We start from the raw sequence: 13,116 nt of genomic DNA, 5'->3' as shown, positions 1-13,116 counted from the left end.
CAGTTTCTCAGAAAGAAACATTTAACAAGGAATTAAAAAGAGAAGTCACGTCTGACATCAGCGAGCAAAATGGCGGATCCCCATACTGTTGCCCCCAGTCCCAGGGCTTGTATACCACAGGGCGGCAATGTTAGGACAGTTGAAATCGGCCCCCTGGGGAAAGGCAAGAATGCTATGTGAATATGCCTAAGGGTAAGATTTAGTTAACAGCAGTTAAACTAGATATCTTAGAGGCATCCCTGGAACTGGGGTTACTCAGAAGTCAACATGGCAGATTAGTATCCAAGATGGATTTGCTTTAGCCTCCACGGCAACCGATATCCCGTGCCCTCCACCCCATCCAGATCCTCCTCAGCTCTCCTGGGCTCTGACACCCTGCCCTGGGCCAGCCCACCACATGGATGCCTCTTTGTCCCTCAGACTCCGGCATGCCACGTCTTTACCCACACGGAAGCAACCCTCAGCCTTCGTGGGCTCTGACACTCTGCCTGGGGCCACCCTACTCCCACCTCCCCACATGGACGTGCTCCTCCACTGAGGCTCTGAGGTCCCACATCGAGCTTCCCCTGGATGCCCTGCCCACTCCTGCAGGAATGCCCTTCTCATACCCCTTGAACTCCCCTTCTTGGGGCTTGGCCACTACCCTGGCCAGATGCCCTCTTCACCTTTTTCATGACTCACTCTCCCTTGCTGAGCTGGGACCCAAGTGGACATCCTCCCTCCCTTGCTTGGGTTTTGACATCCCACACTGGGCTGCCCTCCCACTTGGATGTCCTCCTTTGCCTCTCTTTCTCCTGCTCTGGTCACCCCCAACATCAGAAATACCCTCCTCACTTAACTTGAGCTCCAGAACCATTTGCTGAGCCACTGCATCTCCCGTCCACCCTACCCCTGGGGACCCCTGTTTGCTCCACCCTCCCCAGTGTCTTCTGGACTGAGTTGTTTTTGTTTTGTTGTGTTTAAAGTCAACGAGAAGACTGAATTGTTTTCGAAGGGAAGGGAAGGAAAAGAAACGGAAGAAGAAAAAGGAGGAGGAGGAGGGGAAGAAGAGGAAGAGAAGGAAGAAGGTAAAGGAAGAAGAAATAGAGAAGAAAATGAAGGAGGAGAGGAGGAAGAAGATGGGGAAGAAAGAGGAGGAGGAAGAGGAAGAGAGCTGCCTGGCCAAATGTTGTGGAATGGTGGATGTTGCGGGTGACAGATTGTAGAGGCTGTGGCTGATGTCATCTTCTTTCAGGGAGAATTTGATTGCCTTCTGGTAGCCAGACAGCATACAGGGAAGTCATCTTGATGCAGTGAAGCTGGTCTAGGTCCAGTTTGCCCTTATTCCTGGGTGTGGCTCTTTCCAGGGTCTCACCTGTAAGCCACATTGATGGAGTAGAGACCGGGCTTGTAAAAAAATTGAGGCTGGGGTGGGGAGGAGAGAGCCCAGAGGTGATTTGGGGGCTCAGGAGCGCAGGATGTTGGGGGGACACTAGTGTGTATTTGTGGGTGGATGGGAAGGGAGTTCATCAAGTGCGAGGTGGGGGCAGCCCAGGGAGAACAGGGGACTGTGGGTGGCAGAGCAGGAGGGTAGGGTCCTCTGAGCCTGGGGGAGAGCAGGGGTTGCGGGTGGGGGTAGGGGGAAGCCAGCAAGCTCGCTTGTTGGGGGTATAGGATTGTGGTAGGGTCCTGCCTGCCTCCCTGTGTAGAAGCTGGAGAGGGGCAGGGCAGCCCCGGTGGTGTGGGCAGATGGAGAAGGGATGGGATGCAGTGAGGGACTGGGGCTCAGGTGGAGGAGGGGGCCAAATGTGGGGAAGAGGCTCAGCGAAAGGAGGGACCCTCCGCGGGGAAAGAGTTCAGTGAGAAGAGTGGGAGGCGTCATGGAGGCCCCATCTCTTTATCTAGCTGGGGCCATCTGAGAGCAGTGCCTGCACCCCCATCCAACTCTGTCCCTCCCCCGCAACATGGAGGCCCCAGCCCAGGACTTGCAGTGAGGAGTGGGGGGGCAGCCTCCAGTGTTTGTTCTTGTCCAAGGCTGGGGTGGGGAGCAATAAGCCCAGGCCCCAGACTTTCCGCCTCATTGTGGGTGTGGGCCAGGGAGGTCCTGCACCCACTGCCCGCCCTCTAACCAGGGGGCTGAGACTTTTGCCCCGGGTGCTGGTGCCTAGGAATGGAGGCAAGGAAGGAGCTGGGGGCTCACTCTCCCCTCTCTCCATGCACTGCAGGGGCAGGCAGTGGGACAGGCAGTCGGGCTGGATTTGTTTCTCATTTGCTCTTGGCTCCTTTGGTGGAAAAATCGAAGCGCTCCCCCTGGTACTGCTGAGGCGGAGAGGGTGAGCGTGGCTGGGAGGCCGTCCTGGCAGGGAAGTCCAGGGGCAGGCGGGGCCTGGCCGGGGAGAGGCTGCCCCCTGCTCACAACCCCCTTCCCAGCCCTCTTGCTTCGACGTGGCTCTCTAGGCCCAGTGGGAAGTCCTGCCTCAGCTGAAGTGGAGGGGCCGGGCCAGGGAGGAGGTCGGACTGGGCTTGGGTTCAGCCTCAGGCTCGTAGCACCGTCCGTCCCCGGGCCTGTCTCTAGAGCAGTCTCCCGAGGGTGATTTAAAATCCCCCGAGGGTCCTCCAAGGAAGTGCTGTCAAGCTGCAGCAGGAGGGGCCCGAGTCAGACCTGGGACAGGCTTTCTCAGCATTCAGACTTTGCCTAAGTGGGAGGTGAGCTGTGTGCTAGGAGGAGAGGGTTCCACAGGCAACTGCTGGATATTTCCTGAACATCCAGGGACATGAGAAGCCTTTTCTGTACATCATCCCATGTGGCCCTCACAGACACCCCAAGGTCAGTATTAGCCATCCCATTTACAAAAATTTTTTTAATACACAGGGTTTTGCTCTGTTGCCCAGGCTGCAGTGCAGCGGCGCAGTCATAACTGAAGGCACCCTCTAACTCCTAGGCTCAAGCAATCCTCCTGCCTCAGCCTCCCAAGTACCTAAGACTACAGGCACAAGCCACCACACCTAACTCATTTATTTTTTTTAGGAAGGGCCTCATTATGTTGTCCAGGCTAGTTTCAAATTCCTGGCCTCAAGTGATCCACCCACCTTGGCCTCCCAAAGTGCTGGGATTACAGGGGTGAGCCATCACGCCTGGCCCCATCCCATTTTACAGGTGAGGGACTTGAGGCTCCATGAAGTCAGGTGCCCCACTCAAGGGGCTACACAGCCTCTACGTGGCAGGGCTGGGATTTGAACCCAGTTGTGTCTGGCTCTTTCCCAAACACTGGAAAAGGCAGGCCTTTCTCCCCTCCACCCCAGGGCCCGGGAGCCCCTGAGCAGCTCCTGGGTGGGGCTGCCCCACAGGGAGACAGCCTTGGGGGAACCCAGGAGGTCTTTGGGCTGTGGCCTGTCTCTGTGGAACAGTGGGGTGCCTCGGGAGATCTCCTCTCCACCAACCCTCCTCTTGTGGAGTTGGACCCACCCCCACCCTATTTTTTCAGAGGGCCCTCATCCCGGCCCTCTCCATCCCGGTGGAAAGAGGAGCCCAACCTCTTTCCCTCTGGAATCCGCTGCCTCGGCTCTCCGATGGAGAGACCATCTGGAGTGCATTATGGGCAGAGGAGAAAGCCGAGAGCAGGAAAATGTGAGTTGGCCCCAGCAGCTCCCGTCTGCAGGGGGGCGGCGGGGGCTCAGGGGATGGGCCAACCGCTGCCTCCACCTCCCCAGTCCCTAGAAGGGGCAGATAAGAGATGTGCTCAGGAAAGGGTGGCCAGGAGAGGGCAGGGCCCAGGCCTCCAACACCCCTGCAGAGCCCAGTTTGAACCTGCTAATCTTGCCAACCTGCCCATTTCACAGAGAGAAGACTGAGGTCCAGAGAGGGGTAGTAACTTCCCCAGGGCCACACAGCAAACCCTTTCACAAATATGCACATGCCAGTGGGCACTGAAAGTCTCCAGTGTTGGGGGCAGGCGGAGTTGGCACTGGTAGTGGGAAAGAGGCCGGGGTCAGCCTCCAGAGTAAAGTGAAGGCGCAAAGCCTGATGCAAACATCGAGGAATGCCTTCATTGCTTCGAGGTCTCTCTTCCTGGTCTCCCAAGCTCACTCCCCGCCCCAAGTGCCACCCTTCCCTGGCACCTGATCCCTGAGGACGTTGGGTCCTGGGGTGGGGGCCTCTGGGCTCTTCCTCTGGGTCCCAGGAGCCCCCTCCCCACTCGGTGGCCCCAGCTCCAGACGTGGCAAGGCAAGCCGGAGTGAGGTTTCTCCACTCCCTCCCAAGTGCTGTGCTGGCGGCTCCCGAAATAAAAATCAAATGTGGGCTTGGCAAAGGGAGCGGGGTGGGAGAAGCAGCGGCAGCAGGGCTGGGGCTTCATTCTTTCCATTGTAACTTCACCTCCTAACCTCTGGCATTTTAATTATGTCTCCTACCCCCCTCACTCTGCCTGGGCCAGGGGGTGAGCTCACCCTTTCCTCTAGCCTGGGAGGGGGCAGTTGCTGCCTGGACCCCCAGTCCCCGGCCTGCTCGGGGGAATCTGGGTGGGGGCCATGCTGGGGGTGTCGGCCTCAGGCTCCCTCCAGCTTCTCCAGTCTCAGAGGGGCCTGGAGAGGGGCCCAGCCCCCAGGCAGCCAACCGACACCTCAAGTTCCATGTGTGAATCATTAGTCTTCACACTCACTGCTCCATTTAGTGGCGGCCACCGTCCTAAGGCGAGGCACGGCAGGCTCACCAGCCCATTCTATGGATGAGTTAGCCATCATCGTCCGCAGGGCAAAGCCTGGGCCCAGGCCTATCGCTCCTGGTTCTGCGCTCTTTCCAAACCCAGGAAGAGGGGCAAGAACAGCTCAGGCCTGATAATTTGCCTTATCTCTTCGAGTGTCCATTTTTTTCCAGTGGTAAGTGACGGAAAGCATTATTTTGATACTAAAACATACACGGACATAGCATGGAGTAGGAAGTAAAATGCCTGTGAATGTTCAAGGTAGATAACAAATCCTCAAGGAAGATCTCATGGGGCTCTCTGCAGGCAGGCCCCAGGGAGTAGCATCCTTCTCCTTGGCATGGCTGTGGACTGGAGTGAGATGCAGTCATATGTGTTTGTAGCCAGTTTGTGCAGACCCAAGGCTGCTGCGGAAGATGCCAGTGGGTGCTGGGTGCTGGGTGCTGGCAGGCAGCCTTGGCCCACCCCAGGATGCAGAGGCCTTCTTCCCTCCCAAGGCCTACAGTGGGAATCCTGCCGACTCTCTCCGTCTCCTGGGGAGGGAAACCTCCACAGGACAAGCAGCCTGCATGGGGGTGGGGGCTGCCTCCACAGACAGTGCAGGCACAGGAGAACCTTGACTGTGAGCCCAGGGCCAGCACCCCAACCACCCCAACTGAGGCTTCCTCTCCGTCCTCTGGGAGCTCCCCTGCCGCACTGCCTTAGAGGCCCAGCCCCTTGAGGAAGCCCTCAGTTTTCTTCTCTCTTGCCCTCCCAGTCTCCCCGAATGCATGTTCCATCAGCAAACTCTGCCCCAGGCCTTGCTATGGCCTCTGCTCTGGTGGAACTTCCAGATGAAGAGGGTGAGGCGCTATTTACCATACTGGTTGCTGTGATGGGGGAGATTAAGGTGATAGCAGCTCCTGGAAGGGGACTCCTGACCCGACCTCGGGTGTGAAGAGCATAGAGAAGGCTTCCCAGAGTGAGGGGTGACCAGGAGGAGCCCGGGAGGAAGAGCATGGAGGGCAGAGGGAGCAGCATTTGCAAGGCCCAGAGGTAAGAGAGTGCCTAGGGCAGGGCCCATGGAGCATCCGGCCTGGAGGGAGCTGCCAGGGTCCTGGGAGCTGCGCGAGCTGTTAGGGTGCATCTTAGGAAGATTTCTGGGCAGGCTGTGGAGGATGGGTTGGAAGGGGCTCAGAACGGAGGTGGAGTGACCTCTTAGAAGGCTGCCACAGAGGCCCAGGTAAGAGGTGATGGTAGCCAGGCCCAAGCCAGTGGTATCCAGGTGGAAAGAGGTGGCCAGACTGATAAGAGATTTAAAAAGCAGAAGCCAGAGGACTTGGTGACTGATGGGCAGAAGGATGGGGGCCAGTGATCTGCTCAGGCTGGCTCCTGGGCTTCTGAAGAATGAATGAATGAATGAGTGAATGAATGAATGAATGAACGAACGAACTGGGAAACAGCACCAGATCTGAAAGCCCCGGGTTTCAGCTTGATCCTCGGGCTGGGGAGTTTGCTGCTGCACTTGCGTTTGGTACACCTGCAGGGCATCCAAGTGGAGGTGCCCATGAGATGGCTGGACGCATGGAGGTGCCCTGGAGAAGGTGGAGGGAGAGGAAGCCGCCACAGCCTGCAAAGAGGACAGAGAATGAGTGGCCAGAGCCCCTGAAGCCTCACAGGAGGAGGTCTCAGACAAGGCACAGCCAACAGTGCCAATGGCAAGAGATGAAGCAGGTGAGGCCCAAGAAGGGACATGTGTTCTAGGGACCCAGAGGCTTCTCCCTGTCCCCCAGCCTTTCCTTCTGTCTGTCCCCCAGCCCTTGCCCACCCCTCTATGCCCCCTGCCCTGGTCTTTCTCCTATAGTACTCTTCCTCTCGATCTCCTCCTCGTCTCTCAGACCAGAAGGCTCGACGTCTTTCTAAGGGAAACTTCGTGCTACCCCCACCCCACTGGGGTCCTGGTTGCCCTCCCTGGCTTCTGAAATCACCCCCCACACCCCCAACAACCACCACGTACACCTTTCACCAGAGACTCACCCAGCACTTCCAGAAGCTGGGGCAAAGAGGAGCGCACACGACCACCTGCCTACTGAGCAGCTCACACTTCCTCCAGTGGAGCCCCCACAAGGTACCGGCCTCCAGGGCAACTGCAGGCAATCCTGGCCCCCAGGGCCTTATGGCCTAAAAGGAAGAGAAGCCATGATCCCAGCAGGCCTATGCAGACAGAGTGAGAGAAGAGGCCCAGAGAAAAAGCTGTGGATGTTTAGATCCAGTGGAAGGATCTGAGTGGGCTTCCAGGAGGTGACTCTGCGTAGGGCCTTGAAGCACTGGCAGGATTTAGTCATGCGGCAATGGGAGCAAAGGCAGTTGCAGGAGGAGGGAGTGTGGTGAGGAAAGGCGTGGAGGTGGGAACTGGGGCTGACACCAGGGCAGCCAGTGCTCACAGCGGCTGGTGGCTGAAGAGTGTGGCTAGAGGGTGGGAGGTGGCAAGATGGAGGGCCACATCACACAGGCTGGAATGCGGAAGGACTTTAGAGTTTATCCATTGCTGCCTCTTGACGTGGGGCTTTCAGATCTGGTGCTGTTTCCCAGTTCATTCATTCACTCATTCATTCATTCAGGAAATATTGCCTGCTTAGTGCTAGGCAAGTGCCGAAGATGCTGTGAGAGGCAGATAGAAGTCCCTGCTGTCACGGATCGTAAGTTCCAGGAAGAGACACAGATATAGAGTCATGAACAAGTAAAGGCTAAAGATTAAAATCATGATGGGGGCTGCCATCGTGACTGGCCACTCTGAAGGCCGGGCTGGTGTCCTGTCTCCCCTCAGACTGAGGGCTCCCCGAGGGCAGAGGCTGTGCCTCCTCCATCAGACAAAGGTAGAACCAGCTTCTCCATCAGGCTGGAAGCACCCTGAGACTCAGGGAGAGGCATGGAGCATCTGGGAACAAGAGCTGAGGTGTCCTAGAAACCTCCCAGGAACGGACCCAGGGATAGAAGTTGGCAGGCAATCGGGGAAGGACCCCCTTCCCAGCCAGGCCAAATGTGGGAGGGCTTCCCTCTCCTCCTCCCCATCCAGCCCCCGACCCCATTAAACCTTTCAATTAACTTCAGCTCCACCCCGAGCTAGAGAGAGTGCCCCAAAATAAATCCTAAATTACATGCTGCTTGGGGGCAACCACAATTCTTCTTCCTCCCTCTCCACCACGCAGACCCGCCCGACACCATGCTGGGGGGGCTCCCCCAAAATGGGCTATTTATACAGCTCCTGCTCCCCTGTTCGCCCTCTGGCCCTGTTGTCCTTGAGTGAGGCCCAAGCAGGTTATACAGCTTTCTTGGGAGGGTAAAGGGAGTGGGAGAGGCTGTGAGCTTTGCCAGGGTCTGACCGGCCATGGGGGATATAATTTTTAGTCCAAACTAGGATACTTTGGGGTGCTCGTAGCAGTTATACCCAGGCAATGGCATAGGTCTGAACTGTCCTGGGCACATGGGGTATCTGGTCACCCAGCGATGGGGCTCAGACTCCAGCCTCTCAGCCACCCAGAGCATTGCCTTCTTGGGGACGAGAGAGACAGAGAGATAGAGAAAGAGAGAGAGAGAGAGACAGAGAGAAGAGAGAGAGATCTGCCTTCATCCCCGTTGCTGAGACAAGCAGTTCTGAATATGGGGGCACTGGGGCTCCCATACGACCTGGCAAGGCAGAATGGGCTCTGGCTTCAAGGACTCCCAGGCACAGAGAGGTCCTGCAGGAGGGTCTGGGCAAAGAAGTGGGGAGCCAGATGTGGCTGTTTTGAGACCACGGGCTTAGGTCAAGGGCCTCCCTCTCCCTGGACAAAGCCACCTTCCATTCTGGGAAGCTGGCCCCAGATACTGGAGCTGCTCCCCTCAGGGAAAAGAGAGAGGGGGAGGGAAACGGAAGGAGAGGAGAAAAGGGAGAAGAGAGTGGGAGATAGAGAAAGTCAGGCACACACAAAGAAGCGGCAGAGCGAAGGACAGAGACAGAAACAGAGGTGGGCAATGACAGAGGGAGGGAGAGTGGGGAGGGGGTGCTTCCAGAGCCCCAGGATGGCAGCACCCCCTTCCTACCCACAGGGCCCGCTGTGGTAGCCTCGTGGGCTCCGCACCACTCTCTCTGCTCTCCACCCCACCGCAGTGAAGTGGGGGCAGGGCCTCTGCTGGCTGCCCAGGAGGACACCCTCCGCTCCTCCACTGCCTCCCTCCTCAAGACTAGCAGTGGGTGGCTGGGCCCAGATATCTGCTCCCCGGCTGCTGGCTGGCGGGCTCAGATGTCTGCAGAGCGTCCTCCTGCTCCCTGCCATCCCTTGCACGACCCTCTATTTCAGGCAGCCTGGCCCCTGCTCAGTGCCCTCCCCGGAAGCCTGCTCTTCGGCCAGCAGACCTGGCTCCCCCAAGTCCAGCCTCCACCTGCCCGCTCCTTCTGTCCCCTCGAGGGGGCTTTGCTTCAGGGGGGTGGAGCTAGGGCTCCTCCTCCCTGTGAGGTTGCCCTGTGGGTAGGAGCCTGGAAGGGAGTCAGAGGCTGGGCTGAGGAACCAGAGGCTCCTCTCACTCTGAGTCAGCCACAGGGAGGGGAGGGTGGAGGGGGTGGCAAGGAGGTGGACAGAGAAAGAGCCGGCCACAGAGACGTCCAGGGAGTGGGGCAGGGCTGGGTGGCAGCATTGCAGTGTCTGGAGGGCCAGGTACACATCCAAGTGCACACCATCGTGCGGCGATTTAGAGACGGGGCCCAACCTCTGCGGGCTTCAGCCTTGGATTGTGAACAGAGGGGACGCACAGCACAGGACCAGCTGACAAGATCCCAGCCACCGCTTGTTTGCATTCACAAGTAAATTGATGCTGACAACCTGGAGCGGAGGGCTGGTGGTGTGTGAGTGTGAGTATGTGTGTGTGTGTTGGGAGAATAACAGAGGATTCAACCAGTGTCACCCAAGAGGGGCAAGGACCCCGCAGCACTGGGAGAGGGTCACAAAAGCCTTCCCCGCCTTAGAGGAGGCAACATGCTGTCTTCCCAATCCAACCTGATTATCTGTCTGCTCAGCAGCCCCCATGATCCCCACCGCCCAAGAAAGCACTGTTTATGGGGCCTGGGGCATCAGGCCTGTCATTTAGCTGGAGGAGGCAACCCAAGCCACAACTGGGAGCTGAGCCCTGTGTGGAGAAGCAGTGCCCAGCCTGAGGCAGGCACCAGCCCAGACACTTAGTGCCCTGTTTACCCTGGCAAGGGTGGCTGGCACAGGTGGGCCTCTCCAGGGAGCAGCTGGTGGCCCTGCCAGCAGACCCCCCTGCAGGCCAGAGAGGAGGGCACGACAGCAGCTCTCCAGGATGGGGAGGGAGGCACCTTGCCTCCTGCACACCCTGCACTGCAGTTTGCAGGGTGCCAGCCTCTGAAGCTCAGGGGTCTCCCAGCTGCCCTGCCCAGGGCCCAGCAGGAGAAACCACAGCTCCAGGATGCTGGACACTGGTCCCCAAGAACCCCCAGGGGAGGCTGAAGGAAGCCCCAGGTCTTTGGGGTCCTGGTCTGATAGGCCCAGATGCCACTCAACTCCCCAGGTTTGTGGGACCCACCTTCTGCATCCAAAGGCACATGTAACTCGGCATAAACATACACCCTTTCCCCATCACAGCCCATCACTACACAGTCGCTGTACCCAGTCCTTCTCTATCACACAGATGGTATAGAACATGCTCCTGCACACTGCCACACCCAACATACACATCATCCAGCGCCCAGCTCACAAACAGAGCATACACACACCAGACACACAATGCTCACCCAACACAGCTCCTTCTCCACCCGTATAACCTCCACTCCAGCAGCGAGGTCACATTTGCTTGCACGCGTGCATGCACGCGCACACACACACACACACAGTCCTCTGATCCAATACACTCTCCTCCCAGTGCCACACTTGAACGTGGGCCCAAGTAGGGGCCACCATTTTAGTCCTGGGCTTCTCCCTGCCCCTCCCACTTGCCGTCCTCCCTGCCACTCTCGGTCCTCCTCCCACTTCCTCTGCCCGCCTTCCACTTTCTCCCTTTCTCTCTCTCCTAGCTGAGCCCCTGGCCCTGAGGTCTCTTTCCCAGCACACACGGTGGGACACTTGAGGGCCACACATATGGGCAGCTCCCAGCAGCTATTAAATACCACTTCGCCCGCCTCTGGGGTTTTGAGGGGCTGCAGATTCCGGAGGACAGGAGGCAGCAGCTGGCAGCTGCTCAGGGCCTCAGATCCCCCTGCTCGCCATCCCCCCCATGCACCGCCCACCCCTCCTTATTCCGGGCTGAGTCATCCCCACATCTGGAACCTCTGCACATCTGGAAGAGCTGAAGCCTGTGCAAGCAGCTCCACGTAGACACCCCCTCCCCCCTGGTCCATCTCATCCCCATCCCTGCTAGCAATTGGGGTCCAGCACCCCCCACCTGGAGCAGGACCTCAGTCACCTAGCAGCAGGCACTGCTGGGCCAGCCTTGGGGACCAGGATTGCCCACAGGCATCTCCCCAGTAGCAGTAACAGTGGCATCTTGGTGCCCACCGCAGTAAGCAGGCAGGGCAGTGCTAGCCTTGGAGGAGGCCAGGCCCAAGGCTCGGGAAGGCAGGAGAGCCAGGCAGGGAGGAGGCAGTGGTTTGGCCCAGCAGGCAGAGGGAGTTTATCCTGGCACCAGGCCCTGAAGCCAAACATCCTCCACGAACCTCGCAGACACATCAAAGCCCGCAGGGAAGGGGCCCTTCCGTAGAGGAAACCTACAGTCCTGGAGGCCTGACAACCTGACTCCGGGCACAGGACCACCCTGTCCCACTCGGCAATCCAGGCTCAGGTTGAGCACAGCTGCCTGGAGGGGACGGGCAGAAAAGGACATTTCTACCCAGGGGCCCTGCCCCCTCACCCCACTCGTTCAGTGCTGCCACAGAGTGGGGTTTTGCCCCCATGAGGGGGCAGAGTTGGCACCAGATTTAGCTTTAGCCCCTAGTACAGGTGTCCCTCCCAAACTGTCCCCCTCCCACCCTCCAGGCAGGGAAGGCTGATGGGGAGGGGCTCACTTTGTCTGTGCGCCAACCTTTCAGCCCCAGCCTGGAAGAGAAGTCGTGCTCAGTTGTGGGGGGATCCAGCTTCCTCCCCCAGGCTCTGATGTCCTGCAGAAGACCCCTCCACATGGACAAGAGGGAAATGGAGAGGGCAGGGGGGTTAGGGGTTGGGAGAAAAACCAAGCTTCAAAAAGTAGAAGCTGAAGTGGAATCAGAAGGCGAGAACTGGGCTGCAAGCCACAGGGCCTCTCTCTGGGGGGACAGCTGGGGCCAGAGGAGGAAGAGGGGTTGCGAGGCGCTAACAAGGGAGAGAGGAGGTGCTAACAGGGCCACTGGAGTGAGGGGATCCTGAAGCCAGCCCCCTAAAGGCTGGCCCAGAGATAAGGAAGCCAGGCACTGGCGGTGGGGTAACGGGTTTGAGTGGGGCTGCCAATCAACACAGGAGGCTGGGATGCTCTGCATACACACATGTATATGTGTGTATAATATACATACATGCACACATTGCAGCTCCCACACAACCAAAGCCAAGTCTGTCCTCAGCTGGGAGCCAGATGATGTGGCTGTTTAGAGGAACTATGATTTGAGGAAGAATGTGATCTCTGCCAGCCTGAATCCCTCACCCACTGCTCACACTCATTCTCTGCCTTTACAGCTTCAGGCTGGGCCTGTGCCCCACTCTAGTCTAAGCCCCAGACCGTGGAAGGGCTCCCCTTCCCATGGTTGTCCTGAATCCGCAGTTCCTTTGGATCTGAAAAGTTCTTCTAGGTCTAACTACAGCCCCAGTAACATTTGGGTCAGAAACAAAGGAACCCACAAATAGGGTGCAGCAGAACCCTCTTTTCAGGAGCCAACAAGAACAGAGCTAGAAAGCGAGGATCCCAAATTCCTTTCTTCCGTCTGGCTACGGGATCCGGTCTCAGAGAGTAGACTGAAGGAGGGGGCCCCAGAGGAAGGAGGCCAGGCATGGGGGCTCTCGAGACCCTCACGCTAGTCTTAGCTCAGTCTCTCCTGCCCAAGCCTTCATGGCTCTGCTCCATCTGCCACCCCAGAAGCCAAAGCTCATCAGCTCAACCTTCCCCTGACCCTCCCCAGCCGACACCCATCCGGGCTCTTGGAGGTGTTTTCCTTTCCACCCCGGCCTGTGCCCCAGAAACCTACACTTTAGAAGGATAATGGCTCCCAAATGGCGTTTTTGTCTCTGCTAAGCCTCCAGGAAAGTGAGCATCGGTGAGTCCCTCCAACCTGCTCATTGGGATAATAAGCGCCCTGCACTGTTAATTCTCAGGTGGTTTGCCCTCCCTCCACCCTCCGGGCCCACAGGTTCATGGCTCAAACTTGGAGCTGACTCTAGAAGTGATCTCCTCCACTCCCATGCCCATCACCGCAAGAATGAGAAAAGGACTGGCGGGCTTCAAT

At 58.1% G+C, this 13,116-nt stretch overlaps 1 protein-coding gene and 1 long non-coding RNA gene across 2 annotated transcripts in view; one reads left to right on the top strand and one right to left on the bottom strand.

Moving 5' to 3' along the window:
* LOC134760569 (uncharacterized) overlaps window positions 1-1,380 on the top strand; it is a 39,663-nt gene extending 38,283 nt beyond the window's left edge. Inside the window, exon 3 of the long non-coding RNA XR_010138302.1 lies at window positions 966-1,380. This is a non-coding gene — a long non-coding RNA (uncharacterized LOC134760569). The remainder of the gene's footprint in view (window positions 1-965) is intronic.
* Window positions 1,381-2,981: 1,601 nt separating this feature from the next.
* Window positions 2,982-11,826, bottom strand: LOC134760613 (uncharacterized). The gene is made up of 6 exons (XM_063719061.1): window positions 11,713-11,826; window positions 11,365-11,504; window positions 9,887-9,955; window positions 6,965-7,127; window positions 6,696-6,839; window positions 2,982-6,288 (listed from the first exon to the last, which is right to left on the bottom strand). Exons 1-6 carry the CDS (start codon window positions 11,824-11,826, stop codon window positions 5,530-5,532), a joined length of 1,389 nt encoding a protein of 462 aa, XP_063575131.1. The 3' UTR covers window positions 2,982-5,529.
* Between the last annotated feature and the right edge of the window lie 1,290 nt (window positions 11,827-13,116).

Source organism: Pongo abelii, chromosome 19 (assembly GCF_028885655.2).
Source record: "Pongo abelii isolate AG06213 chromosome 19, NHGRI_mPonAbe1-v2.0_pri, whole genome shotgun sequence".
Taxonomy (NCBI): Eukaryota; Metazoa; Chordata; class Mammalia; order Primates; family Hominidae; genus Pongo; species Pongo abelii.
This window is presented reverse-complemented; position numbering and strand designations above follow the sequence as displayed.